The 16,256-nt window shown below is 55.8% G+C and overlaps 1 protein-coding gene across 1 annotated transcript in view; it reads right to left on the bottom strand.

The window, feature by feature from the left end:
- Positions 1-3,027: 3,027 nt before the first annotated feature.
- Positions 3,028-16,256, bottom strand: part of LOC142004142 (uncharacterized) — a 31,143-nt gene continuing 17,914 nt past the window's right edge. Inside the window, 3 exon segments of the mRNA XM_074981576.1 lie at positions 3,028-8,643; positions 8,645-9,896; positions 14,582-14,782. Coding sequence (XP_074837677.1) covers positions 8,469-8,643; positions 8,645-9,896; positions 14,582-14,782 — 1,628 coding nt within the window. The 3' untranslated portion in view covers positions 3,028-8,468.

The following is a 16,256-nucleotide window of genomic DNA, read 5'->3' as shown; positions in this document are numbered from 1 at the left end:
CCCTCGCCGTGAGCTCCCTGGGTCAGACTCTGCCACCTGCTCTGCCTGAGAGCCCAGAGTATGAAACTGCTGCTCCCAGTGGGGTGTGTGCCTTCAGTGATCCCCCTCTGTGCCCAGCCGCCGTAGGAAATTTCTTCAGCGGCTGGAACTAGCTCCAAGGCACTCCCAGCCCCTGAACCAGGAGCCTGCGGGTGATGGGGGAGACGTGGGAGAAGGTCGGAGGCCCTGCAGAAAACTGACTCTGCACAAAGGGCCCATTAGGGGAGCTAGTACAGAACGGGGAGGGACTCCATGTGTCTGGGGGTCCCAGGGCAGCTGTCCTCAGTGAGCCAGTCAGGTTCCTACTGGAGAGCAAACGCCCCTGGGAGCAATGAGAGCAAAAAGGGGTGGCAGGCACAGAAGTGGGGGGCGGGGGGTTCCCAGCTCCCATTCTGTGCATCACCAAGACAGAGAAAGATTGACTCTGCTGGAGACAAGGGGAAGAGCTCACAGGAGAAGCCAGGTCCTTCCCCCGCTGACTCCTCACGCTGCCCTAGGGCTACGCGCTGCCCTGAGTCCTCACGCTGCCCTAGGGCTACGCGCTGCCCTGAGTCCTCACGCTGCCCTAGGGCTACGCGCTGCCCTGACTCCTCACGCTGCCCTAGGGCTACGCGCTGCCCTGACTCCTCACGCTGCCCTAGGGCTACGCGCTGCCCTGACTCCTCACGCTGCCCTAGGGCTACGCGCTGCCCTGACTCCTCACGCTGCCCTAGGGCTACGCGCTGCCCTGAGACCTCACGCTGCCCTAGGGGTATGCGCTGCCCTGACTCCTCACGCTGCCCTAGGGCTACGCGCTGCCCTGAGACCTCACGCTGCCCTAGGGGTATGCGCTGCCCTGACTCCTCACGCTGCCCTAGGGCTACGCGCTGCCCTGACTCCTCACGCTGCCCTAGGGCTACGCGCTGCCCTGACTCCTCACGCTGCCCTAGGGCTACGCGCTGCCCTGACTCCTCACGCTGCCCTAGGGGTACGCGCTGCCCTGAGGGCCACTGTCGAGGGAATCCCGCACCACAGCTCCTTTCTCGTGTTTGTGGGCAGACCCCGTTCCTCGGAGCTGAGAGGTTAACAGCGTCCCGGGGGGTCAGAGCCTGGGGGCTGCTCTGAGTTGTAGCCGCACGACTGAGGCTCTTCCCAGCCTGGCAGAGCCCAGAGTGACTCTCTGCAGGGAGAGCGCTGGGGCCGTCCGGTGTGATGGGGCCGCGTGCGGCCCCTTCCGCAACGTCCCCCATTACCCCCTCAGAGGGGCAGGCAGAGGGATCCCCAGCCCCGAGGCTGACCCAGCGCTGCGGGGAGCTGCGGCGGCAAAGGGCCCAGTGGGGACGTGAAGGGCACCGCAGCTGGTTAAACTCTCTTGTCCCCCCCCCACCCCCACCACACCCCGGGGCCCCGCCCCCTCCTACCCCTCCACGCCACAGCGCGGGGCCCCGCCCCCCCCGCCACAGGGCCCCACCCCCTCCTGTCCCCCCCAACACAGCGCGGGGCCCCCCCACGCCACAGGGCCCCGCCCCCCCACGCCACACCGCGGGGCCCCGCCCCCTCCTGCCCCCCCCCACCACTGCGCGGGGCCCCGCCCTGCCTCGCATACCTGGGCCCTGTGCTCCCCCCGCCCCGCCCGCGTGGCGCTGCCCATCCCCCGCCCGGCCCGCCCCGCCCCGCCCCGCCCCCACAGAGACGGACCCAGCGGCTGTTCCGACGCGAGGAACAGCTCAGCCGCCAACGACTCCGGGCCTCCGGGTGCAAGGCGCATGCGCACCGCTCCGAGCACGCTCAGTACCGCCTACGGCCCCTCCCCCGCCTTACATGCAGTAACGTGAGTCCCGGCCCGTGACAGACAGTAAGCAGGGCCAATCGCAGCGGAGGTGGGTGGGATTTACGCAGAGCTGGGCAGTGACTGGCGGAAAAGGGGGTCCCAGGGGGAGGGGCTGGCTTCAAGCCGCTCCCACGTGTGCGGGGCGGCTTATGGCGCTGCACTCGAGGGAGCTTCTCCACGGGGGCGGGGGCGGGGCCCGGTGACTTGTCCCTTGGGGGGGAGGGACCGGGCCGTCCCTCGGGGGCTGCTGCCCCAGAGGGTGGCTGTGGGGCGGGGCTGTGTCTGCACCTGGTCTCAGCCCGGACGCGAGCCCTGGCCAGGCACCGCCCCTGCTCTGCCCAGAGCCCCGCGTGTGACGTAGCCCTGCTAGGGGATCCCTGCAGGGGCTGCCCCGGCCCTGAGCCGGAGCCTGCAGGGGAGGGGGAAAGGCTGGGGCCGGGCAGCAAAGGGTCCATCAGGGACCTCCTGGGGAGTTAGAGCGGGAGGGGATCCCCCTGTGTCTGGGGGTCCCAGGGCAGCTGCCCTCAGCGCACAGCCTGGCTGCCCCTGGGAACGGAGCGTGACAGGGGCAGCTGGAGCAAGAACTGGGGTGGCGGGGTCCCAGCTCCCAGCCCTGCCCAGATCCAGTCCCTGCACCTTCGGGCCAGGGCAGACTGACTGCTGGGAACAAGGAGCTGACAGGAGAAGCCACCTCCTGTCCTCACTGCTGGGGGACACACGCTGCCCTCAGGGCTAACGTCCGGGGATCCCCAGAGTGGCTCCATCGCGGCTGCTCTTCCCTAGTGTTTGTGGTCGGATTCTGCCCCGAGCACTGAGGGGCTAACAGGGTCCCATGGGGTCACTGCTGGGAAGGGGCCAGTCTGGGCTGTAACCAAGCGACTGAGGCTTTTCCCAGCCTGTCTGCAGGGAGGGAGTTGGGTGTGACAAGGTCTTGAGTACCCCCTTCTGAAACTTCCCCCTTTGCGTCTCTCGCCCCAACAGGCTGCGGGCTCACGTCCGGATCACCAGACTGGCCCAGGTTCCAGGAGATGGAATGGAAATGGGTTTGATGGAGCCAGCCCAGGCAGGGAATTTTCTGGGAGTGGCTGGGGGGGGAGGTGCAGCGAGCACCCCAGAATGGGCACACGCTTGCCTTGCCCTCAGTGATGACAAGATGGGGGTCAAGCCCCCCAGAATCTGTCAGAGGCCTCATCCCTTCACCCTCCCACTTCCCTGGTCCTTCTCACATCACTGAGCAGAGAACAGCAACACCTGAGGGCCAGAGACACAAACAATTCCATCTTTATTGGGGTCAGCCTCCAGCAAGCAGGACTTCAGTTCCTTTTCCTCTCCCCTTCTTCCTCAGTTCCCGCTTGCCCCCCATGAATACAGTAATATTCTCATCTGTACCTTAACCAATCATTCTACTGACATCTATCTAGCCAAGCCTCAGATGCTGTAATGTGATTAGCGAAGCAGTTATATCCCACCTCCTGAATTGTTTTACACCCGGCAAAATTCATTATACAGCAAACAGAAGCAATCAAAGAAGCAGGCAGAGGCAATACAGAAAGAAACCTACAGAGGTGAGGAACAGAACAACAAAACGATAAAGGAGTGAGAATTTCATAAACCCAACTATGGAGAGGTGGGTCCATGCTGGACAAAAAGGCATCGACCTAAGTGTTGTTTCTCTCTTCTTGGCTCTCCCCTTTATCTGGAGGTGATAGATTGGCTGGCCTTTCTCACAGCCCCAAACTGCCATAGTTCAGGGTCTGTCTTCACTACCGAGAAGACTGATCAGGTCAGGGTCGATCAGGGGTTCAATTTCATGCATCTAGTGGGGACATGTGAAATTGAACTATCAGGAGTTTACAGCTGACTCCATACTCCTCAATTTCACAAGGAGTAAGGGAGATCGACGGGAGTTTCTCCTGTCAACCTCCCTCAGTGAGGGCGCCCAGGTAAGTCGATTCCAGTCAGTTCCAGCTACAATAGCATATCTACAATCGACTTTAAGGTCTAATGTAGACCTGGTTTCCGTGGGACTGGTTTGAGGATGATGTACGTAATGGTACATCTTCCATCCAAAGTTAAACCAAACCTTCCACAAGTATAATACAATGAATTAAGATGTGAAAGCAAATTAGCCTCCACAAATGGTATCACTAAAATCTAACTATACCCAAATCTGATCAGTGTTTAAATCTATTTCCCTAACAATTAAGGGCTCCAAATATTGTCGTCATGCCAAATTCAGGAGAGCCGGTGATCCTTGTGATATGTTTCATAGTGAGACATGCGTGGGCTTGGTATCTGTGGGAAGATCTGCATTGCAGGGTTATGAAATTGTCTAACATTTTCTGAGCCAGGCCTTTGCAGTCTGATCCAGCATCCATTGCTGAGTGACGCAGAATCTGAGCCCCGATGGGACCCTGGGGCTGCCACATCTATGGAAGAAAGGTGTGGGCGACCAGCACTCCCCACCTGCCCCATGGATCAGCTCCCGCCCTCCTCCCTTGCACTCCTGTGCACCCTTGGGACCCACAGATCAACCTCTCCCCGCCCCAAACCAGCGCTTCCTATGTGCTGTGCTGTTAAGGACATGTGGGAGGAGAGGAGCAGGGGAAGACGCAGGGCTGGGATGGGTGTTTGGGGAACAGAAGTTGAGGGCGCCCCTCAGGCAGAGCGGGAGGGGGTTAGGGTACGATTACCTGCCTTATGGAGAGGTGATACAGGTGTGCATTTGGTACAAGGAGCTCCTGGCCCTCAGACACTGTGTATAGGCTTTGGAGACCAGGGTGGCTGAATGTGAGAAGCTAAGAGAGGCAGAGAGGCACATGGTGCAGACGGTAGAATGGCCCCACTTCCCAGCCACACAGCCTCTGGGCTGTTGAGGAGGGTGGAAGGCTCAGGGAAGGAGAACATCCACCTGGAGCAGAGGGAAATGATCACACAGATTGGACCCTCCTTCCACCTGATGTCAGGTGTCCTCTCGCCCTGAGGACCTGCAGAATCTCCGTGCCTGGATGAGTCACTGGTGCAGGATATGTTAGAGGGGAGGTGATACTGCCACCCTCACTTCTGCACTGCTCTGGAGCAAGGTGACTGGAGTGTTGGGGGTCTTGGCCAGGTGCCCAGCTCTGAAAGTTGCACCCCTACCAGAGGCAGAGCAGAAGTAAAGGCAGCAATACCACCACCCTTCCCCCCAACACTTAAGCTACGTCTACACGTGAAGCCTACATCGAAGTAGCTTATTTCGATGTAGTGACATCGAAAAACGTCTACACGTCCTCCAGGGCTGGCAACGTCGACGTTCAACATCGACGTTGCACAGCACCACATCGAAATAGGCGCTGCGAGGGAACGTCTACACGCCAAAGTAGCACACATCGAAATAAGGGTGCCAGGAACAGCTGCAGACAGGGTCACAGGGAGGACTCAACAGCAAGCCGCTCCCTTAAAGGGCCCCTCCCAGGCACAGTTGCACTAAACAACACAAGATCCACAGAGCCGACAATTGGTTGCAGACCCTGTGCATGCAGCATGGATCCCCAGCTGCTGCAGCAGCAGCCAGAAGCCCTGGGCTAAGGGCTGCTGCACACGGTGACCATAGAGCCCCACAGGGGCTGGAGAGAGAGCGTCTCTCAACCCCTCAGCTGATGGCCGCCATGGCAGACCCCGCTATTTCGATGTTGCGGGACGCAGATCGTCTACACGTGCCCTACTTCGATGTTCAACTTCGATGTTCAACTTCGAAGTAGGGCGCTATTCCCATCCCCTCACGGGGTTAGCGACTTCGACATCTCGCCGCCTAATGTCCATGTTAACATCGAAATAGCGCCCAACACGTGTAGCCGTGACGGGCGCTATTTCGAAGTTAGTGTCGCTACTTCGAAGTAGCATGCACGTGTAGACGCGGCTTTAGTGACACCCTCTCACACCCCACAATTCCTTTTCCCATCAGGACCCCTACAATCACAGCACCAGGACATTTCAAATTCAAATCTCTGATGTAATGAAAGCTACCATCTTTAAATCATGTGACCACAACAGTAACAAAAAGGGACCATGAACGTGATAAATAATAAGCAGTCCTCTGCCACCTTCAAGACTAACAAATGGATTAGGTCATGAACGGGTAAAACCAATTCTACAGATAGAAACAGAGCGGGTTTTACCCACAAAAGCCCATAAGTCTTGAAGGTGCCTGGAACTGGTTGTTCTCTGTGAAAGCCCAGACTAAGGCGGCTCCCCTTCTAAGACTTTTCACCCTGAACTGGAGGAGGCACTAATTATAACCAAGTCCAGTTTTAATTTTAGAAGAATTATCTCAGGCAATTTTAACACTGTGCAGACTGAACCTCTCTGCTCCATCACTTTCTGGTCTGGCAACAGCTGTCGTCTGGCATTATTTTAGTTGGCTGGATGTCCACTTATCCTGGGTGCGGCCAAGTTTCCTGCAGTCCCATAATGTCTGTTTACAGCCACCGGTCCCAGCTCGCTGTATTCTGTGCTGTTGTTCAGCTCTAGTTTACCCCAAATGTCTTATAAGAGCCCAGGATACAGCGGGTATATAAGGCGATACTTCTTAAAGTCACTAATAGTCACTACTCACAACAGCTTCATTAATAAATACATTAAGATGCAGAGTTTTACCATTTCAGTCTTTCAATCTCCATCCACCTGGGTTTTTTAAATATCTACAAATGTCCTGGCCTTTAATTCAGGTTGTACCTCTCTTATCCCAGATTCTCTGGTCCGGCAGGTTTTGAAGCTGGCAGAACTGCCAACCGTTTCCCAAGCCCGGAGAAAGGAATCAGCCCGGTAGAGATGTTCCCATGTTACTCTAACTGCTCCACTCCCAGCTCAGCTGAATGATCCAGGAGTCTTATTGCCATTGGTAGGACCTTCAGGGGAGCTCCAACAGCAGTCAGAATGCTAGGGCAGCATTAATTCCATGGAAGCTCTGGCCCAAGTATCTCCTGGGGCGACTCAGCCAAGGAGCTTGCTGTGAAAAGAAGGTGACCCTCAGCTCCACCAAACCTGCAAATCCCAGGGCTTCTGATCATTCTGATGCTCCTGAAGGCGGACTTGCATTGTGTCCCAGGAAGTAAGGGTAGGTGGGACAAAATCCCGGAATGGTGGACGTCTCTCCCCACAGTTTCCATCCTGCAGAGTGAGGGGCCTGGCACTTGGCTAAGGGGCTGCTGCTGTAAGCACAGGGTTGACTCACAGTGGTTTGAAATCGTGCATTCGTTCACAACATAACCTCATCAGGAGCACTGGGTGATTGTGTTGTTGGGAGCGTGGTTTGTTTGGCTAAAATGCTGTGATTTGCAGGAAGAGAAAGCTGCTTGGATTTTTGTTGTGCTCTTCAAGCCACCAATGTCCTGTACCTATGAATGCATGAATTGTCATCACCCACAGTGCAATGAAGTGCCCAGACACATTCCCTCTTTCGGACCCCGAGAGAGCTTCCATCTCTCGCTAAAGGGGTGCTTTCCAAGCCAACCATGAAAACAGTATGTAATCCCATAGCATACTCCTGAGGTCATGAAGAAAGAAGAGGTAGAAAACCTACCTCAAATAAATGAGTTTATGGCGTATGAATTATAACCATTGTTCACTTCTGAGAGGAAAGACATAACAGGTAAGTAGAGTTCTTGTAACCCTATTCGTCCAAGAACACTAGAGAGACAAGGTGAATAAAGTAACATCTTTTACTGGATCAGCTTCTGTTGGAGAGAGAGAGAGAGAAGCCTGAGGTACCTCATGTAGATTGAAACTTGTCTGTCTCTCCACCAGAAGTTGGCCCGATAAGAGATTACCTTGCTCATGTTGACTTTCAGTGCCTAGCCCAGAGGTTCCAGGGGGTGGCTCGTTTATCGAAGGGGGTTACAAAGCCAGTCTAATCACAGCAGGAGTGTCCCAGAGGTGGTGTATGGGGCTTTGCCGTGAGCTGGTCCTTTGCTACCGTTCTGCTTCTCGCAGGCAGCTGCAATCCCAACGTGGTGCTGCCTCGGACTGCCGCCTTGTCTGGGGAAGCTGTGCTGTGGCTGGCTGCCAGGGCTGACCACCTGTAGCAAAGAGGGACTGATGGCTTGAAATTTATCGGTCAGCCTCTCCCGATGACATGGGCAATAGCACTCCCAGCTGCTGGCACTCGCACCCTTTGACGGAGCAGGACCAAGTCTGTAGCTTGCGGTGCTGGGCGGTCAGCCCCCAGCAGAGAGGGTGACAATTAAGAAGGGGAGGCAGATCCCCCAGCGTCACCCACCCCACAGGAGTGGACAGGAGTAGGCATGAGTGGGCAAAAGGAAGCATCAACCTCCACCCACCCACAGGGAGCGCAGCAGCTGCCCAGAGCCTCGGACCCCACTAGCTGCAAGCCCCCGCCCCACTCCCAGCACTGCCAGGCTGGGGGCCATGAAATACCCAGCCCAGCTGGAGAGGCTCTGCAACACACCTCCCAGGTGCCACTTTTCTGTTATGCTCGTAACACTCAGGAACCTGATCAGAGACGGGGAGCGCCTGCACGCCCCGAGCCCCTGCTCCCTTCCCCAGCAGCCAGACTCCACGAGGTTCTTACCTGGCTGGGAGTGGGGCGCCTGGGTAACCGGAGCCCCAGCTTGCCCTGTCAGTGAGCTGCATGGGAGGAGGGGCAGGGCTGAGCGGCCCCTGCGTGCCAAAGGAAGTCAGCTTGCGTGCCCCTCCTGGCACGCCTGCTGGGGATCGCCAACCCATCACAGGGTTTCTCCCCTACGTGGGTTCTTTGATGCTCAGTGCGGTTTGGGTTCTGACTCCAGGTTTGCCACAGTCAGAGGTGTTGGAGTTTTCTCGCTGGTGTGGATTCTCTTGTGTCTAACAAGGCCCGAGCTCGCTCTGAAGTTCTCCCCACACTCACAGCAGCTGAAGGGCTTCTCCCCGGTGTGGGTTCTCTGGTGATCGATAAGAGGTGAGCGCCGACAGAAGGTCTTCCCGCATTCAGAGCACTTGAAGGGCTTCTCTCCTGTGTGGATTCTCTTGTGCGTAACAAGGCTTGAGCTTTGTCTGAAGCTCTTCCCACAGTCAGAGCAGTGGAAGGGTCTTTCTCCGGTGTGGATTCTCCTGTGTCTGACAAGGTGTGAGCCCACACTGAAGCTTTTCCCACAGTCAGGACAGCTATGGGGGGCCTGTCCTGTGTGGATTGCACAATGACTGTTGAGAGAAGAGAGCCGACTGAAGCTTTTCCCGCACTCAGAGCAGCTGAAGGGCTTCTCTCCCGTGTGGGTTCTCTGATGGTCAATAAGAGTTGAGCAATGACTGAAGGTTTTCCCGCAGGCAGGGCACCTGAAGGGCTTCTCTCCTGTGTGGGTTCTCCTGTGCCTGACGAGATTCCAGCTCCTACTGAAGCTCTGCCCGCAGTCGGCGCAGGTGAAGGGTTTCTCTCCCGTGTGCATTCTCCTGTGTCTAACCAGGTGCGAGCCCCTACTGAAGCTCTGCCCGCAGTCAGAGCAGCTGTAGGGGCCCTCGCCGGTGTGTATGATCTGATGTTCACTCAGGTACGAGCGCCGACTGAACCGCCTCCCACACTCCGAGCAGCTGTAGGGTTTCTCTGCCGTGTGGATTGGAGGAGGACCTTTAAGATACAAGGGCCCACTGAAGCATTTCCCAAAGTCAGAGCACTGGAAGGGCTTCTCTCTTGGGTAGCTCCTCTGACGTTCAGTAAGAGCTGCACAGTGACAGAGGCTTTTCCCACAGTCAGGACAGATGAAACCCCTCTCTCCCAAGTGGATTTTCTGGTGAAAAATAAGGGCCTGTCTCCACTGGAAGACTTTCCCACACTCACTGCAGGTGTAGGGGGCTTGTTGATGGGGGATTTTCAGTTGAACGGTTTCTTTGTTTCTTTTCACCCCTCTGCTCTTGGGACTGGAGTTTCCCTGCTGCCTTTCTGGGCTGTGTGGAGTCTCACAGGTCTGCCCTTGCTCAGGACTCTGAGAAATGTGCCCCCCAGATCTTCCCTCTGGCTCTGATCCTTCCGCCTGAAGATTCTTCTCAATGTTCTCACTCACCGTCCTCTCACCTGCTGGGACAGAGAGACATTCTCTGTGCTGAGTGCAAAGAAAAACTCAGACAGGGAAATGGAAAAGGGGGAACACATCAAGTAACTGCTTGGTAGGTTGAATACTCATGAGCTGAGTTCATGTTCCCTCCTCACAAGCCCCTCGCAGAGGAGAGAATCCAGCTCTGCCCCCACCCTCTGGCTGGAAGGTCAGGTGGACTGGAGGAAAAGGCGCAAGTGACATCTGCTATAAGGACACGGAAATGGGTTTCCGAGTCACTTCTCCGTTTTGGTTGTTTCTCCTGCCGGGAGGCAGAGGGAGCACAGTGGTACCTACCCCAACCCTCCCCTTCCTCTCAGTTAACACTCACACGCGTGCCTGTCCCCACCCGGGGAGGCTCCTCTCCCAGGGGCTGCAGGTGGTGGAGTGAGATTGGAGCAGAAGGGACAGAGGGTTCCTGGCCACCATTTCTACTCTGCCTTGCAGTATCCCTCAAGAGGGCCAACCAGTAGCCGGCAAATGCAGCCCCCTGCCAAGGGGAAGGCTTCTGGGTGTATTTTCCTCTCCTTCCCCAGCCCTCTGCCCACCAACAGGGCCCACTCCCAGACCTCCTGGGCATACACTCAAGTGCTCCAGTTAATTCAACACCTACATCTTCAACCACATGGGCCTACACTACCCTCTCCCACTGGGACTCCTTCACATGGACCACCCCGTTCAGCAGGGGATGCCCTGCGGCTCCATGGAGGTTGCTGGGGAAGGGAGAGTTGTCCCACAGCGGCAGTCAGAGTGGGAATCGCCGAGATGGAGCTCACAGACCTGCACTCCTTTAAGTCTGTGGACGTCTCAGGTCCATCTTTCTCACTGGACAAACTGTGTGGGTTCCCGGAGCCTGTGTGTGGCAGCGGGAGCGGGGCAGCTTGCTCTCAAACTGAGGGACATTTCCCTCTTATCTTCTGCTCTGAGACGGCCTTGTCAAGGGAGGGCAAAGGAACAGCCCCTGTGGGTCTAGAGTTCCTGTAGCACTTGGATGGATGGAGCCAGGGTTACTGGGTGATGCTGCTGGTGCAGAGACACCTGTGTGTGGGGATCTTCACTTCCCTCCACCACTGAGGATGCCACCTGTGCCTGAATGAACATCCACGGTTCTAGGGTGAGTCTCCACAGGGACCAGGTCCTCCCCTACCTCCAGGCAGGGTAGGATGCTGTGATTTGTCCTGAAGGACACACCCTGATCCAGCTACTGAAGCTGGCTGTCAGCTGTAGAGGGGAACAGGGTGTATTTTAGATCTCATCAGGTGAGGTGATGGCCCTGTGCTCTCTGGCTCTGGAGAAACACCTGCTGAAGTTGCCAAGGTGTGACAAAGCAGGGCACGTGGGGATTTTATTCCTCTGGTTAGGCTGCATGTCTCCTGGTGCCCTGTAGTTGGGGCAGCAGTTTCCCTGAGTTTCACTAGGTTGCATCACTACATAGCGGTCATGTGAGCTATCAGGTGATATGTTTGTTCCCTGGGAAACAGGACAAAGGAGGGAGAAGGGGCTTGGGCAGTTTGAATTGGAACTGGGCAGACAGAAAGCAGTTAGCCTGGACAGGGGGAGAGAGACAAAGGCAGCCAAGGCCCTGGCTCAGGGCCCTCTCTCACCAAGCTGAATTGTATTGACTGTACAGACAAATCTGTCCTGTGCTGTGTCCCTGTCAGCTAACAGAACTTCTGTTTCACCTGCTGAACAACAAGCCCATGACTGCAAATGGGGTGCAGGGCCTGGTGACCCCACAACTCTATGACATCTGGTGGCAGCCGTGGGATGTACTGCACCCCATGGATGGAGCATCCTGCAGTAAGTAGGATGGTGAGTAAAATCCCAGCGCGCTGAAGGGCAGTAAGATGCAGTTGCCAGAGGCAGAAGGGCCTACAGCTGAACCCAAGTGAGTGTGGTCAGAGTCCTGGAGAGGGGGTGCCACTCCCCAGGAGGGTTACACCTGGAGTCTGCTGGAACCGGTTCCAGAAAGCATGTGACCCACAAGGAGGCCGTCACACTAAAAGGCATCTTCAGGGAATTGTGGGGAGCTACAAGCATCAGCCTGGGCATCCGCAAGCCTTTGGGAATAGCAGGGCAATGGCCTACAACTGTCTCTTAAAAAGGAGATAGCAGGAGCATGCAATGGCATAACTCTCTCTCAGCCAGCCAGTTCTTTTGGCCTTAATTCAGCCTGCAACTCCACAGAGAAGGTACTGAGCGGGGTTCAGCTGGGACTGACCAAGTGGATTCTGGTAACCCTCGCGTTTGTTCGGTTGCCTCCAGCCCTTTCCTGGTCCTTAGCTGGGTGGACGCCTGACACGTCCTCCCGGGATAGCTGGTGACTCCATGGGGTGACCACCTCCAGCCCCAAGGAGTAATCATTCCCTTCCAGCCGGGCTTTGGTGGACTTGCCACTAGGGGGCCCTCTCGGTTTGCAGAACTAGACAGTGCTAAAGAAACACCTGCAGCCGTGAGTCAGGAGGGGGTCGGGTGCCCTGGACTCCAAGGAGCCTTGATATGAACATCCTGTCCCAGTTCAAGGAGCGGGTGGCATAGATGCTTTCCTTAACGCCTTTGAGAGGGCCTGTGATAGACACCATACTCATCCAGGGGACAGGCTATGGCATTTCCTCCCCTACTGGATCCGAAGCCACAGGGACGTTCAGCCAGGTGGAGAGCTACAGTCAGGGGCCTCTGAACAGTTCCGAAAGGCCCTGCTGCACAGGTCTGGCACACCCCCGCGGGGTATCGGAAAAAGTTCCCGAGTTCACAGGAGAGCTACCTGGAACCGCCCCTGCGGGTGGGACAATCCACCCACAAACGGGCAGAGGGGGCAGGGGCCCAGGCCAGAGAGGAACTGGCTGTTCTGCTGGTGCTGGAGCAGCTGTGCAAACTCTACGCGCCTGACCGGAGACCGTGGCTGACGGACCAGAAGCCGAAGGGGCTGCGCAGTGCAGGAGAGCCGGCTGGGTGTGAAAGACAACTGGAACCCCAGAGGGGACTGGATCACAGCAGTGCAGAAGGGGAGTCACCCCGAGCCCCCCTCGCCCTTCCGAGCGGAGCAGCCAATACCAAGGTGGACCAACCACCGAGACGTGATCCGTAAGCAGGCCCAATGTCCCAAGTTCCCAGAAAGGCTGAGCAAACAGAGGCCTCATGGGGTTAACTGGATGGGGACCTCAGCTGCAGGAGGGGCTGGCAGTTTGCCCTTAGCTGGGGAGGAGGTGGCTCCTGAGGCCAGCAGCTCTGGGGGCCCAGATGCAAAGGGCTTGGTTTACAGGGTGAGGGCAGGGCTGCCTCTGCACAGCAAGTGCCTCGTGCCCCAGAGGTGGATGGGAAAAGATCAGGGGCTTCTGGGACACAGGCGTGGCTGTGGCACTGGCCTGGCCCCATGCGGTGGCAACAGAGTGGGTGATGCCCAACTCTCTGCTGACTCTGACAGTTCTAGCTGGGCTCCTTGCGTATAGCGGTGACTCATGCCCTGACCTGGAACAACAGCGTAACAGCCAATGCCCTATCACTCAGGCTGAACTTCCCCAGGTCACCGGCTAAGTGACCCTGCTCAGGTTGCTCTCAGATGCGGGAGAGATGTGACCAGCAGGGCGCAGTCTGGATTTACTCCTCCAGTTAGGCTGCATGTGTTTCCTGCTGCCCTGTAGTTTGCTGCAGTTTCCCTAGGCAGCAACAGTGGAGGGTGGTAATGTGAGCGATCCCATGACACCTGTGTTCCCCAGGAAACAGGACAAAGGAGGGGCTTAGCCGTCTGAATGGGAACTGGGCAGATGGAAGGCAGTTAGCCTGGACCAGGGGAGAGAGACAAAGGGGGATCCAGGCCCTGTCTCAGGGCCCCACCTCTGGACCCCCTCTCCTCAAACCGGATTATATAGAGTGTTGCTGGTTGCTGCACTGACAAGTCTGTACCAAGCTGGGTCCCTGTCGACTAATACACCTGCAGTTCCACCTGCTTGAGTGACACACACTGGCCATGTTTACACTTGGCCAAAATTTCAGAGGAGCCAAGCTGATGGCCAAATTGGAGAATACGAAACGAGGCGCTGAAATGAATATTCAGCACCTCATCAGCACACTGCCGGCCGCAGTGCTTTGAAAGTGCCGTGTTTCAACCGCCCGCGGCTCTTCTACATGGGGCCCTTTTCAAAAGGGCCCTGCAGATTTCCAAATTCCCTTATTCCTATCAGCAGAGTGCCAGGACTGCTTGGCACTGGGGGATATTGTAACACCGCCCTTCAAGCAAAGCACCACACTGAGAAGGAGGGATGCTGCAAACAGGCATGGGCGGTGGATGCGTGGTGTGAGTCATGCTTCGACAGTGCCCTACCTTTATCTTTTTCTGGGGGGAGGTAGTTCCATCACCTCCCTCTTGGCTGGGCAAAACCTACATGTCCTCTGGGGCCTTGCTGGGGCCATCCCTTACCCCTTCAGCCAGACCCCTTCTCAAACCAGCACTTAGTGCCTGTGAAACCTCTTCATACACAAGCAGCTGCCATGCCCCTGAACCTGCTTCCCCTGGGAGGGACTGTAGAGAGGCCAGGCTCTCACGCAGGAACCAATGATTACTGGGAGATGACACTCCTGATACTGGTTGAGGGTCCATATTACCCCCGTCCCCTAAAGCCAACCCAGCTGCTGCACAGCCTCCAACACCCCAGGGGACAAGAATCCTCACCCAGCCAGCGCATGGTCTCATAAATTTCCTGCATCACATCCCTGTAGAGGGCTCTCTGCCCCGGGTCCAGCAGAGCCCATTCCTCCTCAGAGAAACACACAGCCACCTCCTCGAAGGTCACCGGCTCCGCCACAGCCATTTCCTTTCTCTGTCTCTTCAGGGCAGGGGCTGATCTGGAGCAAGACATGGGTGTTCTGCAGCCTGTTGAGGGAGAGGGGCAATTGGAGAATTTTCAGAAGGGGCTTTAATCCTTCCCACACCCCCAGTCTCCCCAAACTCATTCCCTGTTAACAGACGTGCTAGACTCAACATTTTGGACAAACGCTGGAGTCTCGCTATTACACAAGAACGGCCATACGGGGTCAGACCAAAGGCCCATCTAGCCCAGTAGCCTGTCTGCCGACAGTAGCCAATGCCAGGTGCCCCAGAGGAGGTGAACCGAAGACAATGATCAAGCGATTTGTCTCCTGCCATCCATCTCCCGCCTTCGACAAAAGGCTGGGGGCACCATACCTTACCCCTTGCTAATAGCCATCTATGGACCTAACTTCCAAATATTTATCAAGCTCTTTTTTAAACTCTCTTAGAGTTTAAACACCACATGCAAGTCAGATCCCAAATCCCTGTTCCTTTCTCTCAGTACAGGTCTTTAATCTCAACGTTACCGCACCTGCGACAATGGGATTTGGTTCTGAGTGCCTGGTGCGTCTGAGAAACAAGCCACATATTCAGCTCTCCGAGAATGGATGTAGGTGTCTAAACTTAGGCTCCCCAGTGGTCCTCCACCTCCACCGGCTTCTCAGGAGGACTAAAGTGAGAGAGACCTTATAAACCCTCTTTGCAACACAGATAAGTTAAATGAATACAACTTTTCAGATGTTTATTATTACAGGAAGTGGAAGCGTGTTTTATAAATTTCTCATCTAGCACAGGTAAAGCCTTGTACTGTGGGGTCTTGCGTGGATGCCTGTTTGCTGATGATAATTTCAAGTTCAGAGAGTTCATTTTTCATCATCTTTTGTTTATCGTAAAAGATTTTGATCAAGTGGTTCCTCAGTTTCTTTGAGAGCGTTTTGCACAGATGCTTGCTGTAGGCGGTGTAGTACATTGATTGTAATGGGTTTTTCACTGTCAGTCCCTTGGGTACAATGTCCATTTTCTTGCATTTGGAGAGAAAGAATGTCTGTCTGGATCTGGGCGAGTTTTTTCATGTAGTTGATAGATCCCCATTCCAAATGGCTAAATGTAGTGCCTTGCATGTTGAATAGTAGCAGAGAGGGAGCCCTGCTAGTCTATATACTATTGTTTTGATAGTATATAGACTAGCACGGCTCCCTCTCTATTATTACAGGAGTGTTTGCAGGGTGAAATCCTAAAATTTAGATTCGGAGGATCAAGAGGGATCAACAGATCACATTGTCTGACCTCCTCTCTGTCGCAACCCATGGTATTTAACCCAGTTATCCGCCTACAAACCTCCACTTCCATAAAGCATACGTTCTAGAAAGCTGTTCAGTGTTAATCTGAAGGAAGCAAGACACGGAGAATCCACCTCACTGGTTATTTGTTTCAGCAGCTAATCATTTTTGCCCATCAAGCATTTGTTCCTCATTTTTAGGGTGAAACTGTCTGGCTTCAGCTGGCAGTTATTTGTTCACATTGAGCCACTAGCCAG

The sequence above is a fragment of the Carettochelys insculpta genome, chromosome 31, assembly GCF_033958435.1.
Source record: "Carettochelys insculpta isolate YL-2023 chromosome 31, ASM3395843v1, whole genome shotgun sequence".
NCBI classification, from domain to species: Eukaryota; Metazoa; Chordata; order Testudines; family Carettochelyidae; genus Carettochelys; species Carettochelys insculpta.
The sequence above is the reverse complement of the archived record's forward strand: the minus strand, read 5'-3'. Positions and strand labels throughout refer to the sequence as shown.